At 42.2% G+C, this 18,061-nt stretch overlaps 1 protein-coding gene across 2 annotated transcripts in view; it reads right to left on the minus strand.

Annotated features, from left to right (window-relative positions):
• Positions 1-17,218, minus strand: part of LOC135549887 (brevican core protein-like) — a 40,710-nt gene extending 23,492 nt beyond the window's left edge. For both annotated transcript variants that reach the window (XR_010457035.1, XM_064980262.1), the window contains exon 1: positions 17,022-17,218. Coding sequence is in view for 1 of the 2 variants with exons in the window: in XM_064980262.1 (XP_064836334.1) it covers positions 17,022-17,041 (20 nt within the window). In the remaining variant the exon portion in view is untranslated. The remainder of the gene's footprint in view (positions 1-17,021) is intronic.
• Between the last annotated feature and the right edge of the window lie 843 nt (positions 17,219-18,061).

Below are 18,061 nucleotides of genomic sequence, written 5' to 3' on the forward strand. Positions count from 1 at the left end.
GAAATCCATAGATTAGGGCCTAATTTTGACTGATTTCCTTATATGAACTGTAACTCACTGAAATTGTTGAAATTGTTGCATGTTACATTTATATTTTTGTTCAGTATAAATATATATATATGTATTTATTTATATATACCTATAGTACCACTCAAAAGTTTGGACACACCTACTCATTCAACTGTTTTTGTGCACTTTTTCTTGGGCCAAGAAACACGAAAAATGGACATTAGACCGGTGGAAATCTGTCCTTTGTACTAATGGACCGCAGAGTGAAGCAGCCAACAAGTGCTCAGCATGTGGGAACTCCTTCAAGTCTGTTGGAAAAGCATTCCTCATGAAGCTGTTTGAAAGAATGCTGAGAGTGTGCAAAGCTGTTGTCACGTTCTTCGTAATGATGAGACCAAGGCGCAGCGTGATAAGAATACATTCTTCTTTAATTAATGAAGAACACTTAAACTAACGTGAAGCTATGATAAACCGAGTGCTGACATGCACCTACACAATAACCCACAAAAACAAAATGGAAAATGGCAACCTAAATAGGATCCCCAATCAGAGGCAACGATAAACAGCTGCCTCTGATTGGGAACCAATTCAGGCCACCATAGACCTACATTTACCTAGACATACCAAAACCCCATAGATGTACAAAAACCCTAGGCAAGACAAAAACACACATACCACCCTCGTCACACCCTGACCAAACCAAAATAATAAAGAAAACAGTACAAATAAAGATAACTACAAAGATAACTAAGGTCAGGGCGTGACAGCTGTCATCAAGGCAAAGGGTGGCTACTTCAAAGAATCTGAAATAAAAAATATATTTTGACACTTTTTGGTTACTACATGATTCCATTTGTGTTATTTCATAGTTTTGATATATTCACTATTATTCTACAATGTAGAACATAGTAAAACATAAAGAAAAACACTTGAATGAGTAGGCGTGTCCAAACTTTTGACTGGTACTGTACATAAGCACACATGCACTATACAGTATCTGCTTCTTTCTGAGTCAAAATTTAGGCCGGGATTCCATCCAACACAGATTAGTGAGCTGCGCACAACAGTATACTTTAAACGGCAATCATGTTAGCTGAAGCCTCGCAATCAAGTCAATCGCAGTGCACAGGTCATTCATCTTTGTTTTTTTTATCCTTACTCTCATCATTACTGTTACTTTATATCAAATGACAACCTATCCATATGCAAAGGTCTCCAAATACAAAGCCAACAAAGAGACACTAGTGTAGTATAAAACAGCACTCTCTTGTGGTCGAATAAATGTTTGTATTCATGCCAGCTGGGTTTGCTCCACAGACATGCAGCCATTAGTATTCTCGACTAGAAAATGTCTCACAAAAGGCGAGTGGTGGGCAAGAGGACAGCTGCACACTGTGTTTCACTTTATATCAGTTCTCTTACAAAAGTCCATGTGGGAAGATTACAGGACAAGAGGCTCTGGCACACTTTATTTTATTTTTTTTATGGAAAAGGAAGCCGAAAACCACTAGGAATCCTTTTAAACAGGACTTGACCACATGAAGAGGACGCTAACCAGGGATGTCTGAAACTATATAATTGTTATATGAGTATCCATAAACACAGGTTTGTATCCATCCTAATGGCGACAGACTGATGATGGGGAATAAAATGGAGGTCATGCCTGGTTATCTTTCAGGAAGAACGTCCTTGGACTTGAAGTCATTGTGCCGCCAGCTTTTCTGCTCTTTTTAATTAAGAAAACAGTGAATAGAACTCAAGCATCACCCAGAGACACCACCACTAGCAATTCCATATCCAGAAAAAGCTGCCTGTGCAATATCCTCAAGTACATGATACACACAGTATAAAATAGGGCTCTTTCAACCGGTAACTTTTACCAGATCTATTTTGTATATTCTCCTACATACCTTTCACATTTCCACAAACTTCAAAGTGTTCCTTTCAAATGGTACCAATAATATGCATATCCTTGCTTCAGGGCCTGAGTTACAGAAAGTTAGATTTGGTTATGTGATTTTAAGCTAAAATAAGGGGGTGGATCCTTAAGAGGTTTTAAAGCGTAAATCATAGTCCATAGACACTAAGACTTGATAGTCCGGCGTCCCATTGTGACATACGCGGCTCTGAGACCATTGTCCCCGGGGGACGCACAGCCCCAACACACACCTTCCCAAACTTCACAACCAACGTGGCTCCCATGTACAAGTTATTTTTTTCATCTGAACGTGTTGACAGTTAGAGAAATTGCTTGGGCCGCGCTGAGAATTTGACAAGTATGAGTGCCAACGGTACAATGTTCTAGAACACTGCTGTGCAAAGGCATACACTAATTAGCATAACGCAACGGACATAAATATTACTAGAAAATATTCATATTCATGAAATCACATGTGAAATACAGTGGGGCAAAAAAGTATTTAGTCAGCCACCAATTGTGCAAGTTCTCCCACTTAAAAAGATGAGAGAGGCCTGTAATTTTCATCATAGGTACACTTCAACTATGACAGACAAAATGAGAAACAAAATCCAGAAAATCACATTGTAGGATTTTTTATAAATTTATTTGCAAATTATGGTGGAAAATAAGTTTTTGGTCAATAACAAAAGTTTATCTCAATACTTTGTTATATACCCTTTGTTGGCAATGACAGAGGTCAAACGTTTTCTGTAAGTCTTCACAAGGTTTTCACACACTGTTGCTGGTATTTTGGCCCATTCCTCCATGCAGATCTACTCTAGAGCAATGATGTTTTGGGGCTGTTGCTGGGCAACACGGACTTTCAATTCCCTCCAAAGGTTTTCTATGGGGTTGAGATCTGGAGACTGGCTAGGCCACTCCAGGACCTTGAAATGCTTCTTACGAAGCCATTCCTTTGTTGCCCAGGTGGTGTGTTTGGGAAATGCTGAAAGACCCAGCCACGTTTCATCTTCAATGCCCTTGCTGATGGAAGGAGGTTTTCACTCAAAATCTCATGATACATGGCCCCATTCATTCTTTCCTTTACACGGATCAGTCGTCCTGGTCCCTTTGCAGAAAAACCGCCCCAAAGCATGATGTTTCCACCCCCATGCTTCACAGTTGGTATGGTGTTCTGTGGATGCAACTCAGCATTCTTTGTCCTCCAAACACGACGAGTTGAGTTTTTACCAAAAAGTTCTATTTTGGTTTCATCTGACCATATGACATTCTCCCAATCTTCTTCTGGATCATCCAAATGCTCTCTAGCAAACTTCAGACGGGCCTGGACATGTACTGGCTTAAGCAGGGGGACACGTCTGGCACTGCAGGATTTGTGTCCCTGGCGGCATAGTGTGTTACTGATGGTAGGCTTTGTTACTTTGGTCCCAGCTCCCTGCAGGTCATTCACTAGGTCCCCCTGTGTGGTTCTGGGATTTTTGCTCACCGTTCTTGTGATCATTTTGACCCCACGGGGTGAGATCTTGCGTGGAGCCCCAGATCGAGGAAGATTATCAGTGGTCTTGTATGTCTTCCATTTCCTAATAATTGCTCCCACAGTTGATTTCTTCAAACCAAGCTGCTTACCTATTGCAGATTCAGTCTTCCCAGCCTGGTGGAGGTCTACAATTTTGTAGAGTTTGGAGTGTGACTGTTTGAGGTTGTGGACAGGTGTATTTTATACTGATAACAAGTTCAAACAGGTGCCATTAATACAGGTAACGAGTGGAGGACAGAGGAGCCTCTTAAAGAAGTTGTTACAGGTCTGTGAGAGCCAGAAATCTTGCTTGTTTGGCGGTGACCAAATACTACTTTTCCACCATAATTTGCAAATAAATAAATTAAAAATCCTACAATGTGATTTTCTGTTGTTTTTTTCTTCTCATTTTGTCTGTCATAGTTGAAGTGTACCTATGATGAAAAGTACAGGCCTCTCTCATCTTTTTAAGTGGGAGAACTTGCACAATTGGTGGCTGACTAAATACTTTTTTGCCCCACTGTATATTGAAACACAGCTTAGCCTTTTATTAATCACTTGTTAAGCATTTGTGTATGTTTATCAATAACCTAGCATAGCATTATGCCTAGCTAGCAGCAGGCAACCTGTTCACGAAAATCAGAAAAGCAATCAAATTAAATCGTTTACCTTTGATGAGCTTCGGGTGTTTTCACTCACAAGATTCCCAGTTAGATAGCAAATGTTCCTTTTTTCCAAAAATATTATTTTTATAGCCGAAATAACTCTGTTAGTTCTTCACGTTTGGCTGAGAATTCGACCGGAAATTGCGGTCACAACAACGCCCGAAAAATATTCCAAATTAGCTCCATAATATCAACAGAAACATGGCAAACGTTGTTTATAATCAATCCTCAAGGTGTTATTCAAATATCTATTCGATAATATATCAACCGGGACAGATGGCTTCTTAGTAGGAAAGAGAGAAACAATGGCCTTATTTGTCCCTTACGCACAAAACACTCAGAGACTCCAGCTGACCACTGACGCAATGTTGACGTTCAGGCTCATTTTTCAAAGTAAAAGCCTGAAACTATGTATTGTGACACTAGACACATTAGGGAAGCCATAGAAAAAGGAATCTGGTTGATATCTCATTCACTGCTCAATAGGGACGCATAGGAACGCAGAGGTTTCTAAAGAGTCACTTCCTGATTGGATTTTTCTCAGGCTTTTGCCTGCAATATCAGTTCTGTTATACTCACAGACAATATTTTTACAGTTTTGGAAACTTTAGAGTGTTTTCTATCCTAAGCTGTCAATTATATGCATATTCTAGCATCTTGTCCTGACAAAATAGCCTGTTTACTTTGGGAACGTTATTTTTCCAAAAATTAAAGTAGTGGCCCCTAGATTCAAGAGGATATTATTAACCAGGTAGGCTAGTTGAGAACAAGTTCTCTTTTGCAACTGCGACCTGGCCAAGATAAAGCATAGCAATTTGACACATACAACAACACAGAGTTACACATGGAATAAACAAAACATACAGTCAATAATACAATAGAACAAAAGAAAACAAAAAGTCTATATACAGTGAGTGCAAATGAAGTAAGTTAAGGAAATAAATAGGCCATGGTGGTGAAGTAATTACAATATAGCAATTAAACACTGGAATGATAGATCGGCAGAAGATGAATGTGCAAGTAGAGATAATGAGGTGCAAAGGAGCAAAATAAATAAATACCAGTATGGCGATGAGTTAGGTAGATAGATGGGCTGTTTACAGATGGGCTATGTACAGGTGCAGTGATCTGTAAGCTGCTCTGACAGCTGGTGCTTAAAGCTAGTGAGGGGGATGTGACTCTCCAGCTTCAGAGATTTTTGCAATTCGTTCCAATCATGGGCAGCAGAGAACTGGAAGGAAAGACGACCAAATGAGGAATTGGCTTTGGGGGTGACCAGTGAGATATACATGCTGGAGCGCGTGCTATGAGTGGGTGCTGCTATGGTGACCAGTGAGCTGAGATAAGGCGGGGCATTATCTAGCAGAGACTTGTAGATAACCTGGAGCCAGTGGGTTTGGCGACGAGTATGAAGCAAGGGCCAACCAACAAGAGCGTACAGGTCGCAATGGTGGGTAGTGTATGGAGCTTTGGTGACAAAACGGATGGCACTGTGATAGACTGCATCCAGTTTGTTGAGTAGAGTGTTGGAGGCTATTTTATAGATGACATCACCGAAGTCGAGAATCGGTAGGATGGTCAGTTTTACGAGGGTATGTTTGGCAGCATGAGTGAAGGATGTTTTGTTGCGATATAGGAAGCCAATTCTAAATAATATTTTGGATTGGAGATGCTTAATGTGAGTCTGGAAGGAGAGTTTACAGTCTAACCAGACACCCAGGTATTTGTAGTTGTCCACGTATTCTAAGTCAGAGCCGTCCAGAGTAGTGATGCTAGATGGGCGAGCAGGTGCGGGCAGTGATTGATTGAAAAGCATGCATTTAGTTTTTCTTGCGTTTAAGAGCAGTTGGAGGCCACGGAAGGAGAGTTGTATGGCATTGAAGCTCATCTGGAGCTTAGTTAACACAGTGTCCAAGGAGGGGCCAGAAGTATACAGAATGGTGTCGTATGCGTAGAAGTGGATCAGAGAATCACCAGTAGCAAGAGCAACATCATTGATGTATACAGAAAAGAGAGTTGGCCCGAGAATTGAACCCTGTGGCACACCCATAGAGACTGTCAGAGGTCCGGACAACAGGCCCTCCGATTTGACACACTGAAGTAGTTGGTAAACCAGGCGAGTGTGTGTGTGCAGCTTTTTGTTCCAATCAATTAGTTGAATGAAATTAGTTCATTCTGGTGCCTTTAGTGCAGGGCTTAACCAAAAGCCTGCACACCCTGTATCTCTCCTGGGTTGGTTGACTACAGGTGTACTACCGCAGTACATGTCTCATACAAGAGGCATACCAAGGTCAAATCACATAAACAGCTACAAGATGGCACTGATAGAGATGGAAGCTTCGCTTCTAGTCCTTAGGAAACTGTGCACTATTTCATTTTTTAAATGTATTATTTCTTACATTGTTAGCTCAGAAAACCTTAAGTGTTATTACATACAGCCGGAAAGAACTATTGCAGAGAGATGTCGACTTACCAGCACAACCAGCACTACGACCAGGAATACGACTTTCCCAAAATGGATACTTTGTCTGCACCTCCCAGGGCATTTGAACTGATTCCAGAGGCCGACACAAAACAACGCTGTCGGAGGAGAGGGTACTGGAGCGGTCATATAGTGAGGCTTCGGATGCACACACACCACCCACCGCTTCAGAGTATATTACTTGCTAATATCCAGTCCCTACAGTAGTTAACAAAATGTATGAAATCAGGGCAAGAGTTGCTTTCCAAAGAGATATCTGGGATTGTAACATACTCTGTTTCACAAAAACATGGCTAGCTGGGGACATGCTGTCGGAGTCCGTACAGCCAGAGGGTTTTTCAGTGCATCGCACTGACAGGAATAAACATCTCTCCGGGCGGTGGTGTACGTTTGATGATTAACAACTCATGGTGTAATTGTAACAACATACAAGAACTCAGGTCATTTTGTTCAACTGACCTAGAATTCCTCACAATCAAAAGCAGGCCATATTATCTCCCAAGAGAACTCTCCTCGGTTATCATCACAACAATGTATATCCCCCCGCAGCGGATACCAAGACGGCCAACAAGGAACTTCACTGGACTTTATGCAAACTGGAAACCATATATCCCGAGGCTGCATTTATTGTAGCTGGAGATTTTAACAAAACTAATTTGAGAACAAGGCTACCTAAAATCTATAAGCATATCATTTGCAGTACACAAGCGAGTAACACGCTCGACCATTGCTACTCCAACTTCTGCCATGAATACAAGGCCCTCCACAGCCCTCCTTTTGGCAAATCCGGCCATGACTCCATCTTGTTGCTCCCCTCCTATAGGCAGAAACTAAAACAGGAAGCACCCGTGCTTAGGCCTATCCAATGCTGGTCTGACCAATCGGATTCCATGCTTCAAGATTGCTGCAATCACATGGACTGGGATATGTTCCGGGTAGCCTCAGACAATAACATTGACGTATACGCTGACTCGATGAGCGAGTTTATAAGGAAGAGTATAGGAGATCTTGTACCTACTGTGGCTATTAAAACCGTCCAGAAACCGTAGATTGATGGCAGCATTTGCGCAAAACTGAAAGCACGTACCACTGCATTTAATCATGGCAAGGCGACTGGAAACATGACCGAATACAAATAGTGTAGTTATTCCCTCCATAAGGCAATTAAACAAGCAAACCATCAGTATAGAGACAAAGTGCAGTCGCAACTCAATGTCTCAAACACGAGACGTATGTTGCAGGGTCTACACACTTCTGTCATCATGAAGTGCTTTGAGATACTAGTCAAGGATCATATCACCTCCAACCTACCTGTCACACCCAACTGCTTACCGCACCAATAGGTCCACAGATGATGCAATCGCCATCACACTGCACACTGCCCTATCCCATCAGGACAAGAGGAATACCTATGTAAGAATGCTGCTCAGCATTCAACACCATAGTACCCCCCAATCTCAATCTCACTGGATCTCGACCCTGCCCTGTGCAACTGGGCCCTAGACTTCCTGACGGGACGCCCCCAGGTGGTGAAGGTAGGAAACATGACTACCGCTACGCTGATCCTCAACACTTGGGCCCCACAAGGGTGCGTTCTCAGCCCCCTTCTGTACTCCCTGTTCCCCCAAGACTGCGAGGACATTCACGCCTCCAACTCTTTCATCAAGTTTGAAGATGCAACTACAGTGGTAGGCTTGAGTACCAACAACAAGGCAGCCTACAGGGAGGAGGTGAGGGCCCTCGGAGTGTGGTGTCAGGAAAATAACCTCACTTAATGTCAGCAAAACAAAAGAGATGATCGTGTACTTCAGGAAACAGCAAAGGGTGCACCTCCCTATCCACTTCGACGAGACAGCAGTGGAAAAGGTGAAACATTTTAAGTTCCTCGGTGTACACACCACCGACAAACTGAAATGGACCGCGCACATAGACAGTGTGGTGAAGAAGGCGCAACTGCGCCTCTTCAATCTCAGGAGGCTGAAAAAATGTGTCTTGTCACCCTCACTAACTTTTTTGTGTGTCTTGTCACCCTCACTAACTTGTCACCCTCACTAACCTTTACAGGTGCACAATTGAGAGCATCCTGTCGGGCTGTATCACCCCCTGGTATGGCAACTGACCGCCCACAATGGCAGGGCTCTCCAGAGGATGGTGAGTTCTGCACAACGCATCACCGGGGGCAGACTACCTGCCCTCCAGGACGCCTACAACACCCGATGTCACAGGAAGGCAAAAAATATCATCAAGGCCACTGCCTGTTCACCCCGCTTCTATCCAGAAGGCGAGGTCAGTACAGGTACATCAAAGCTGGGACAGAGAGATTGAAAAACAGCTTCTATCTCAAGGCCATCATATTGTTAAACAGCCATCACCAGCACAGAGAGGCGGCTGCCTACCTAGAGACTTGATATTATTGGCCACTTTAATAAATGGTACACTAGTCACTTTAATAATGTAATGGGTGCGGGTTGGTGGCAGGGAAGTCAGGCGCAGGAGAATCGAACTTGGTGTAAACGGAGTTGTTTAATCAGTGCTTCACAAAACTCCAAAACCAAAATGACAAAATAATAAAAAGTGGGTATAAAACCCGTCGCGCACCAACACATAATACACAAACATACAATCAAACAATCTCCGACAAGGACATGAGGGGAAACAGAGGGTTAAATACACAACATGTAATTGATGGGATTGGAACCAGGTGTGAAGGAAGACGAGACAAAACCAATGGAAAATGAAAAATGGATCAGTGATGGCTGGAAGATAAGTGACGTCGACCACCGAACACCGCCCAAACAAGGAGAGGGACCGACATCGGCTGAAGCCGTGACAAATAATGCCACTTTAAGAACGTTTACATTCTCGCATCACTCATTTCATATGTACAGTGCCTTGCGAAAGTATTCGGCCCCCTTGAACTTTGCGACCTTTTGCCACATTTCAGGCTTCAAACATAAAGATATAAAACTGTATTTTTTTGTGAAGAATCAACAACACGTGGGACACAATCATGAAGTGGAACGACATTTATTGGATATTTCAAACTTTTTTAACAAATCAAAAACTGAAAAATTGGGCGTGCAAAAATATTCAGCCCCCTTAAGTTAATACTTTGTAGCGCCACCTTTTGCTGCGATTACAGCTGTAAGTCGCTTGGGGTATGTCTCTATCAGTTTTGCACATCGAGAGACTGAAATCTTTTCCCATTCCTCCTTGCAAAACAGCTCGAGCTCAGTGAGGTTGGATGGAGAGCATTTGTGAACAGCAGTTTTCAGTTCTTTCCACAGATTCTCGATTGGATTCAGGTCTGGACTTTGACTTGGCCATTCTTAACACCTGGATATGTTAATTTTGAACCATTCCATTGTAGATTTTGCTTTATGTTTTGGATCATTGTCTTGTTGGAAGACAAATCTCCGTCCCAGTCTCAGGTCTTTTGCAGACTCCATCAGGTTTTCTTCCAGAATGGTCCTGTATTTGGCTCCATCCATCTTCCCATCAATTTTAACCATCTTCCCTGTCCCTGCTGAAGAAAAGCAGGCCCAAACTATGATGCTGCCACAAACATGTTTGACAGTGGGGATGGTGTGTTCAGCGTGATGAGCTGTGTTGCTTTTACGCCAAACATAACGTTTTGCATTGTTGCCAAAAAGTTCAATTTTGGTTTCATCTGACCAGAGCACCTTCTTCCACATGTTTGGTGTGTCTCCCAGGTGGCTTGTGGCAAACTTTAAACGACACTTTTTATGGATATATTTAAGAAATGGCATTCTTCTTGCCACTCTTCCATAAAGGCCAGATTTGTGCAATATACGACTGATTGTTGTCCTATGGATAGAGTCTCCCACCTCAGCTGTAGATCTCTGCAGTTCATCCAGAGTGATCATGGGCCTCTTGGCTGCATCTCTGATCAGTCTTCTCCTTGTATGAGCTGAAAGTTTAGAGGGACGGCCAGGTCTTGGTAGATTTGCAGTGGTCTGATACTCCTTCCATATCAATATTATCGCTTGCACAGTGCTCCTTGGGATGTTTAAAGCTTGGGAAATCGTTTTGTATCCAAATCCGGCTTTAAACTTCTTCACAACAGTATCTCGGACCTGCCTGGTGTGTTCCTTGTTCTTCATGATGCTCTCTCCGCTTTTAACGGACCTCTGAGACTATCACAGTGCAGGTGCAATTATTCGGAGACTTTATTAGACACAGGTGGATTGTATTTATCATCATTAGTCATTTAGGTCAACATTGGATCATTCAGAGATCCTCACTGAACTTCTGGAGAGAGTTTGCTGCACTGAAAGTAAAGGGGCTGAATAATTTTGCACGCCCAATTTTTCAGTTTTTGATTTGTTAAAAAAGTTTGAAATATCCAATAAATGTCGTTCCACTTCATGATTGTGTCCCACTTGTTGTTGATTCTTCACAAAAAAATACAGTTCTATATCTTTATGTTTGAAGCCTGAAATGTGGCAAAAGGTCGCAAAGTTCAAGGGGGCCGAATACTTTCGCAAGGCACTGTATATACTGTATCCTTCACTATCTATTCTTTACTATCTATTGCATCTTAGCCGCTCTGTTACTGCTCATCCATATATACTTATATATTCTTATCCCATTCCTTTACTCGATTGTGTGTATTAGGTTTTGTTGTGGAATTGTTAAATATGTTAGATAGTGCTGCACTGTCGGATCTAGAAGCACAAGCATTTCGCTACACTCACAATAACATGTGCTAACCATGTGTATGTGACCAATACAATTTGATTTGATTTGAAGCTATGTAGCTCTTGCACCCATTTTAGTGAGGTTGTGTTTCCTGTCACTTCATTTCAAGGTTGGGGGATGCTTAATGGAGTGTTTAGTTTAGATCAAATCTTGCTTTCCCTCCTTACCTCCTGCTCTCCATCACTTCTGTCAGGACACCTCTCACTTCTCTGCTTATGCTCCCACTCCTCCATCTCCCCCTCTCCTCTCCACCCGCCCAGCCTATATGTTGTGTCCATTACTGAAGTGAACTAAATGAGCCCACAGTCCCAGAGGCTGCGTGGTGAAAGCCAGAGAAACAGAGTGAACTCAGAGCAGCCCGGCTCTCGCCTCCTGCAGGGTGGGATGAAAGACAAGAAGGTGCATGATGTCCTGGTTTCCCTGGATGAGGAGACAGTGTCACGGGGGAAGCAGAAGATGTTAGCAGTCTCTGCACGGCCCAGCGAGGCACAACATCCGCATTTTGTTTTATAGAAAACTACAAAAGGAACGGTTCTGGCACAGACACACAAGAGAAGGTTGGCGGCTTGTTTTTAATTCTCTCAGCTCATTGTCTCTTCATCGCTGGTCTGTCCTCCGTAACCCTCGTTCATTCATCTAACTTCCCCTTTTTCAATGAACACCGGAGGCTCATTCAAGTTCCTTTATTAAGTACTACCTCTGACTCTTCCCCGCAGCCTTGTCTGTTAAAGGGATAGTTCATGCAAATTACAATGCAATTTGGGTAAACTATCCCTTTAACAACCATGTAGAACCCAGTTACTTTCCGTTTAGTAATTTAACCTGCTTCCACATATTCATAAATCACTCATGTCCCGTTAGAGATTACTCTTCAACTCCCCAGTGTCTATTTTCTCTATCACACATCCCAAGAGTTTGCTCATCTTACCTCTACAGTCATTTATGGCTGCATTGTAAGTTGAGAAATGTGTGTGTGCTTTAACTTGAACTTTCACGTAAGTCAAGTATTAATGTCAATGGGAGATTGATGTCATTGACGTAGAAATCTCTAGTAAGGATTATTACATATTATTTGGGCTGGAGATTCAATAGATTATAAATCCTAATGGATTTAAAAAAAAATGGAAATTGAATTTTAGCCAACCCCTTGATTTGACTTCATTGAAATTGAATTGACCCCAACCCTTGTGTCAACATAGTTGTACCACCTACCAGTGGTTGACAAACTCTTCAAAAGTTCAAATTCACAACCAATGGTGGCAATAACATTTGTTTGTCAAGACTGAATCTTCAGACGTAGCTTGGGGGGTGAATGTTCTACAATAATGTGGGCTCAGGACAACAACCTTTGTGACCACAAAGCACACAAGCCAAGGATAATAACAAGTAATATACTCCCACTCTGTCACCAGCCATTTTAAATCACGTCTGGCAAATTAGGTTGGTTAAAATTAGCCCTGAAGTTGAATATTAATAATAGTTTGGTAGTTATGAGCTAGAATCCTATTGGTTCCACTAGATTAAATTGCCAAAGCAGTACTGCGGGGGTCAGATCATATATATGCAAGGATCTTCTTCAGATGGGTTGTATTTAGAGGAGAAGAATACCCATCATAAACTCTCCTCAGAAAATAGTTAATGGAATAGACAACAGTTCAATATTATAGGCAATTAGCAAGACACCCCCAATAAAGGAGTGGTTCTGCAGGTGGTGACCACAGACCACTTCTCAGTTCCTGTGCTTCCTGGCTGATGTTTTGGTCACTTTTGAATGCTGGCGGTACTTTCACTCTAGTGGTAGCATGAGACGGAGTCTACAACCCACACAAGTGGCTCAGGTAGTGCCGCTCATCCAGGATGGCACATCAATGCGAGCTGTGGCAAGAAGGTTTGCTGTGTCTGTCAGCGAAGTGTCCAGAGCATGGAGGCGCTACCAGGAGACAGGCCAGTACATCAGGAGACATGGAGGAGGCCGTAGAAGGGCAACAACCCAGCAGTAGGACCGCTACCTCCGACTTTGTGCAAGGAGGAGCAGGAGGAGCACTGCCAGAGCCCTACAAAATGACCTCCAGCAGGCCACAAATGTGCATGTGTCTGCTCAAACGGTCAGAAACAGACTCCATGAGGGTGGTATGAGGGCCCGATGTCCACAGGTGGGGGTTGAGCTTACAGCCCAACACCATGCAGGACGTTTGGCATTTGCCAGAGAACACCAAGATTGGCAAATTCGCCACTGGCGCTCTGTGCTCTTCTCAGATGAAAGTAGGTTCGCACTGAGCACATGTGACAGGCGTGCCAGTCTGGAGACACCGTGGAGAACGTTCTGCTGCCTGCAACATCCTCCAGCATGACCGGTTTGGCGGTGAGTCAGTCATGGTGTGGGGTGGCATTTCTTTGGGGGGCCGCACAGCCCTCCATGTGCTCGCCAGAGGTAGCCTGACTGCCATTAGGTACTGAGATGAGATCCTCAGACCCCTTGTGAGACCATATGCTGGTGCGGTTGGCCCTGGGTTCCTCCTAATGCAAGACAATGCTAGACCTCATGTGGCTGGAGTGTGTCAGCAGTTCCTGCAAGAGGAAGGCATTGATGCTATAGACTGGCCCGCCCATTCCCCAGACTTGAATCCAATTGAGCACATCTGGGACATCATGTCTCGCTCCATCCACCAACGCCACGTTGCACCACAGACTGTCCACGAGTCAGGAGCATGCCCAGGCATTGTAGGGAGGTCATACAGGCACGTGGAGGCCACACACACTACTGAGACTCATTTTTACTTGTTTTAAGGACATTACATCAAAGTTGGATCAGCCTGTAGTGTGGTTTTCCACTTTAATTTTGAGTGTGACTCCAAATCCAGACCTCCATGGGTTGATACATTTGATTTCCATTGATAATTTTTGTGTGATTTTGTTGTCAGCACATTCAACTATGTAAAGAAAAATTATTTAATAAGAATATTTCCTTCATTCAGATCTAGGATGTGTTATTTTAGTGTTCCCTTTATTTTTTTGAGCAGTGTATATTTACAGCAGCCATGAAGGTTTTAAATGATTTCACTGAAGCCATTGACAAAAAACAGCACGGTCTCTCTAAGGCTTTTGATACAGTTGATCATGCTATACTAAGGCAGAGATTGTCGAGTGTAGGTCTTTCGGAGCATGCAGTTGCATGGTTTGCTAACTATCTGTCTGATAGAACTCAGTGCACTCAATTTGATGGTCTTATGTCTGTTAAATTGCCTGTCTTGAATGGTATGCCCCAAGGCTCTGTACTTGGTCCTCTCTTATTCACTATTTATATAAATTATTTAGACAAAAATGTCCAAAATGCACAACTTCATTTTTATGCTGATGATACTGTTATTTACTGTTGTGCCTCGTCTCTTACAGAAGCTTTCCAGAACATGCAAACTGCCTTTTATACTGTTCAACATACCTTGTGTCAATTGAAGCTTATCCTCAATACTGACAAAACTAAACTAATGGTGTTTTCTAATGCAAGAAATAGTTATCTGAACCTTTCATCTATTACTGCCTGTCAGGGCAAGGAGATTGAGGTTGTAATCTCATATAAATATCTTGGAATTTTCATTGATGACGGCCTCTCTTTTAAATTGCATATTCAACAACTTACAAAAAAATTGAAGCTGAAATTGGGATTTTATTTTAGGAATAAGGCCCGTTTTTCTTTTGAAGCCAGGAGGCTAGTATCAGCTACATGTATGCCTTTACTAGACTATGGGGATATTATATATATGAATGCTTCCGCTCAGTGTTTGAGATCAATTGACACTCTTTACCATGGCACTTTGAGATTTATTTTAAACTGCAAAACCCTTACGCACCACTGCACTTTGTATACCAGGGTTGGCTGGCCTTCTCTAGTCACTCGTAGGCTCAGTCACTGGTATACTTTTATTTACAAAGCCATTTTGGGTTTACTACCTTTTTATTAGTGCATTTTTATTTTCAGAAATGTGGTGGGTACTCTCTTCGTTCGCTGGACTTTATCCTGCTAACTGTTCCAAATGTCCAAACTGAATTTGGTAAAAGGGCTTTTATGTACTCTGCGCCATCGTCTTGGAACACCTTACAAAATACTTTTAAACTGGAAGAACTTGTCCCGATTGGTGTATTTAAACCACTGGTGAAGGATTTTGAGGCTGATTCCCTGACCTGTCAATGTTTTTAATTTGCTGTTTTATACTCTTGTGAATTCAATGGTTTTTACTAGATTACTTGTAGTTTTTCATGTTGTCTGTCTGTAATTCTTTTGTAATGACTTGGTGCTGCCTATCTTGGCCAGGGCGCTCTTGAAAAAGAGATTTTAATCTCAATGAGCTCTTCCTGGTTAAATAAAGGTTAAATAAATAAATATATTTACTATATTTGCTACTTTCTTTTCAATTAAAATTGTCAAAATGAAACAAAAATAGCTTCTTAGCAAAGAGCTATTTCTCAAGCAAGAATTTTGATAGGACTGTCTGGGAGTGGTCTGAGTGGGGAGGGGAAAAGTGAAAACTAGATGTTATTGGCAGAGAGGTTTGGAACTCTCTTATTGGTATTTTGATGATGTCATCAGGCAGGCCAAAACTCCATCCCACCAAAACAGGCTGAAAATTCAAGCAGTCTTTTCAAACAGCTCTTACACAAAAAGGGATTTGTCCTAATTTCCACAATTCCACAGTATTATTCCAACTTCATAGTGTGGAAATAAATAGAAAACCCAGGCAATCACAATTTTGTCTGCACTGGACCTTTAAAGTCGAATGTCACTGACAGAGACTGGGGCTTCTAGCCTGTGATGCCAAAGGCAACATGTCCACTAAGAGACTGCATTAGAGAGGGGGGAGTGAGAGAGAGAGAGCAGGAGAGAGGGAGAGAAATAGAAGTAGCAGGGAGGAGACAAGAGAGGGGGTGTAAGAGAGAAAGAAAGACTAAAGACAGTCAGAGAGATGCTATATATGACCCTGTCTAAACTGAGAGTTACGAGGACGGTTACTGTACTAGTGGAGAAGAGCAAAAAAGAAAGTGAAGGAAAGTAATGGAGTTGAATTATGTGTAAGTTTCTACATTAGTAAAAGGGTGAAGACGTCTACTGTACGTTTCTTAATGTCATTAAAGAGCTTTGCAAGATGTTCCACAAACCATATCAGAACTCTCAAATGTCCACATAAAAACCCTCGTTCATCAGCAGCATTTAGTAGGCGACACCTTCGGGACATAGTTGGTTCAAACTTTAAGCTCCAAAGCAAAGTTTAAAACGTATCAGCCAAAAGACACTGCATTAAGATTATGTCATGAAAAGTTATGTTACTGGGTTTATCCTCAATCTGATGCAAGACGTTAAAATTACTCTGCCAAATGTCACAGTAGAATAAAGAAATGTGAAAGGTATTGTTCTTAACATATACTTTTGTCCTGACAGTGCGCAGGTGAGCTTCAATGAAATACGACCCTAAATGGTCTAATCCTGTTTGTAGCCCTATTATAGTCCATGTAAATAAGAGTAGGCTAAATTCAGGACCACCGGGGGAGGAACGCAATGCGAGGAAAGAAAGAAAAGCTCAATGTCGCATATAAGTGCAGGTTATGGGTAAATACAATAAATATACTCTAACATGGTCAACTAGAACTTTCTGCCCTCATTTAAGCGGCATCGGTCCAAAGCTGTTAGGCTAAATTAAATAAAACTTCACCTACCGCATTCTTTTGACAAACATTTCGATTAATGCTTGTGAAGTACTGGACTTTATAATATTTTTGGATGAAATGAAGTGAATTATTTTCGGTATCGTCTCCCTCTTGGTGCAGTGCGCGCGGGATATTGCGACGTTCGATAAGGGACGGTCCTCAATAATGCAGGGAGCTCTATGCAGGTATGGGACGCGTGCGGCCGACCGGCTGCAAAGAACAGGGAGAAAAGAGGGAGTTTGAGACAGTGAGGGCAAATATAAAATCTTGAACTGCCCACTTTTTTCAAGCAACTAAGAGGATGGAGGAGAGTGTGTCCGTCAAAAAGGGATGGGGTATAAAGTGGGATGGAATGACAGCCTACAGAGCAATGCAGTTGAACTGCTTGAGCAACGTCTCAACGTAGCGTTATTCGTCATAAAACTGATGGTGAATATGGAAAGGACACAGGGTTCTATTGCAGTAAAAGGGCGAGAGAAGAGAAATGCCGTGCGTAGAGATGAGACAAATGGGGATAGTGCGTCAGTCAGTGCAGCATGCGGGCAAGTTGCTGATGTTGCAGGCACGCGCTGAGATAAGAGTATCCACTAGATTAGCAGGAAGCATGCAAGAAAACGATGTGAAGATGGGCTGCAGCCTACGAAAAAAGTATATTGAATATAACGTATGCCTGCAGATAACCATGAATAATGCATTTACAATAGGCTTATAATGCACTTACAATAGTTTAATATTGGTCAATGAACATAATGCAAATTATTTAGAAATTCTATATGTTATGTTAAATTAGGATATTATTTAGATCAAAATGAGTACATGCAATGTTTATGTCCACAAAGGTTGACAAAGACCATTGAACTTCAAAGTTCCTTTTCTGCTAATCATTTCTGAAAGTGCATCATTGACAACATTGTCTTCTTAACCCCAAAGAGCAGTATGCAAAGCAAGCACAGTGTGGCATCCTATTCTAAGGGTTAAACTGTGAATTTTGGGAAACAGAGTAGAGTTGAGTGGTTGGTACACAGTACATACAGTGCCTTCAGAAAGTA

The sequence above is a fragment of the Oncorhynchus masou genome, chromosome 12 (assembly GCF_036934945.1).
Source record: "Oncorhynchus masou masou isolate Uvic2021 chromosome 12, UVic_Omas_1.1, whole genome shotgun sequence".
Lineage (NCBI taxonomy): Eukaryota > Metazoa > Chordata > Actinopteri > Salmoniformes > Salmonidae > Oncorhynchus > Oncorhynchus masou.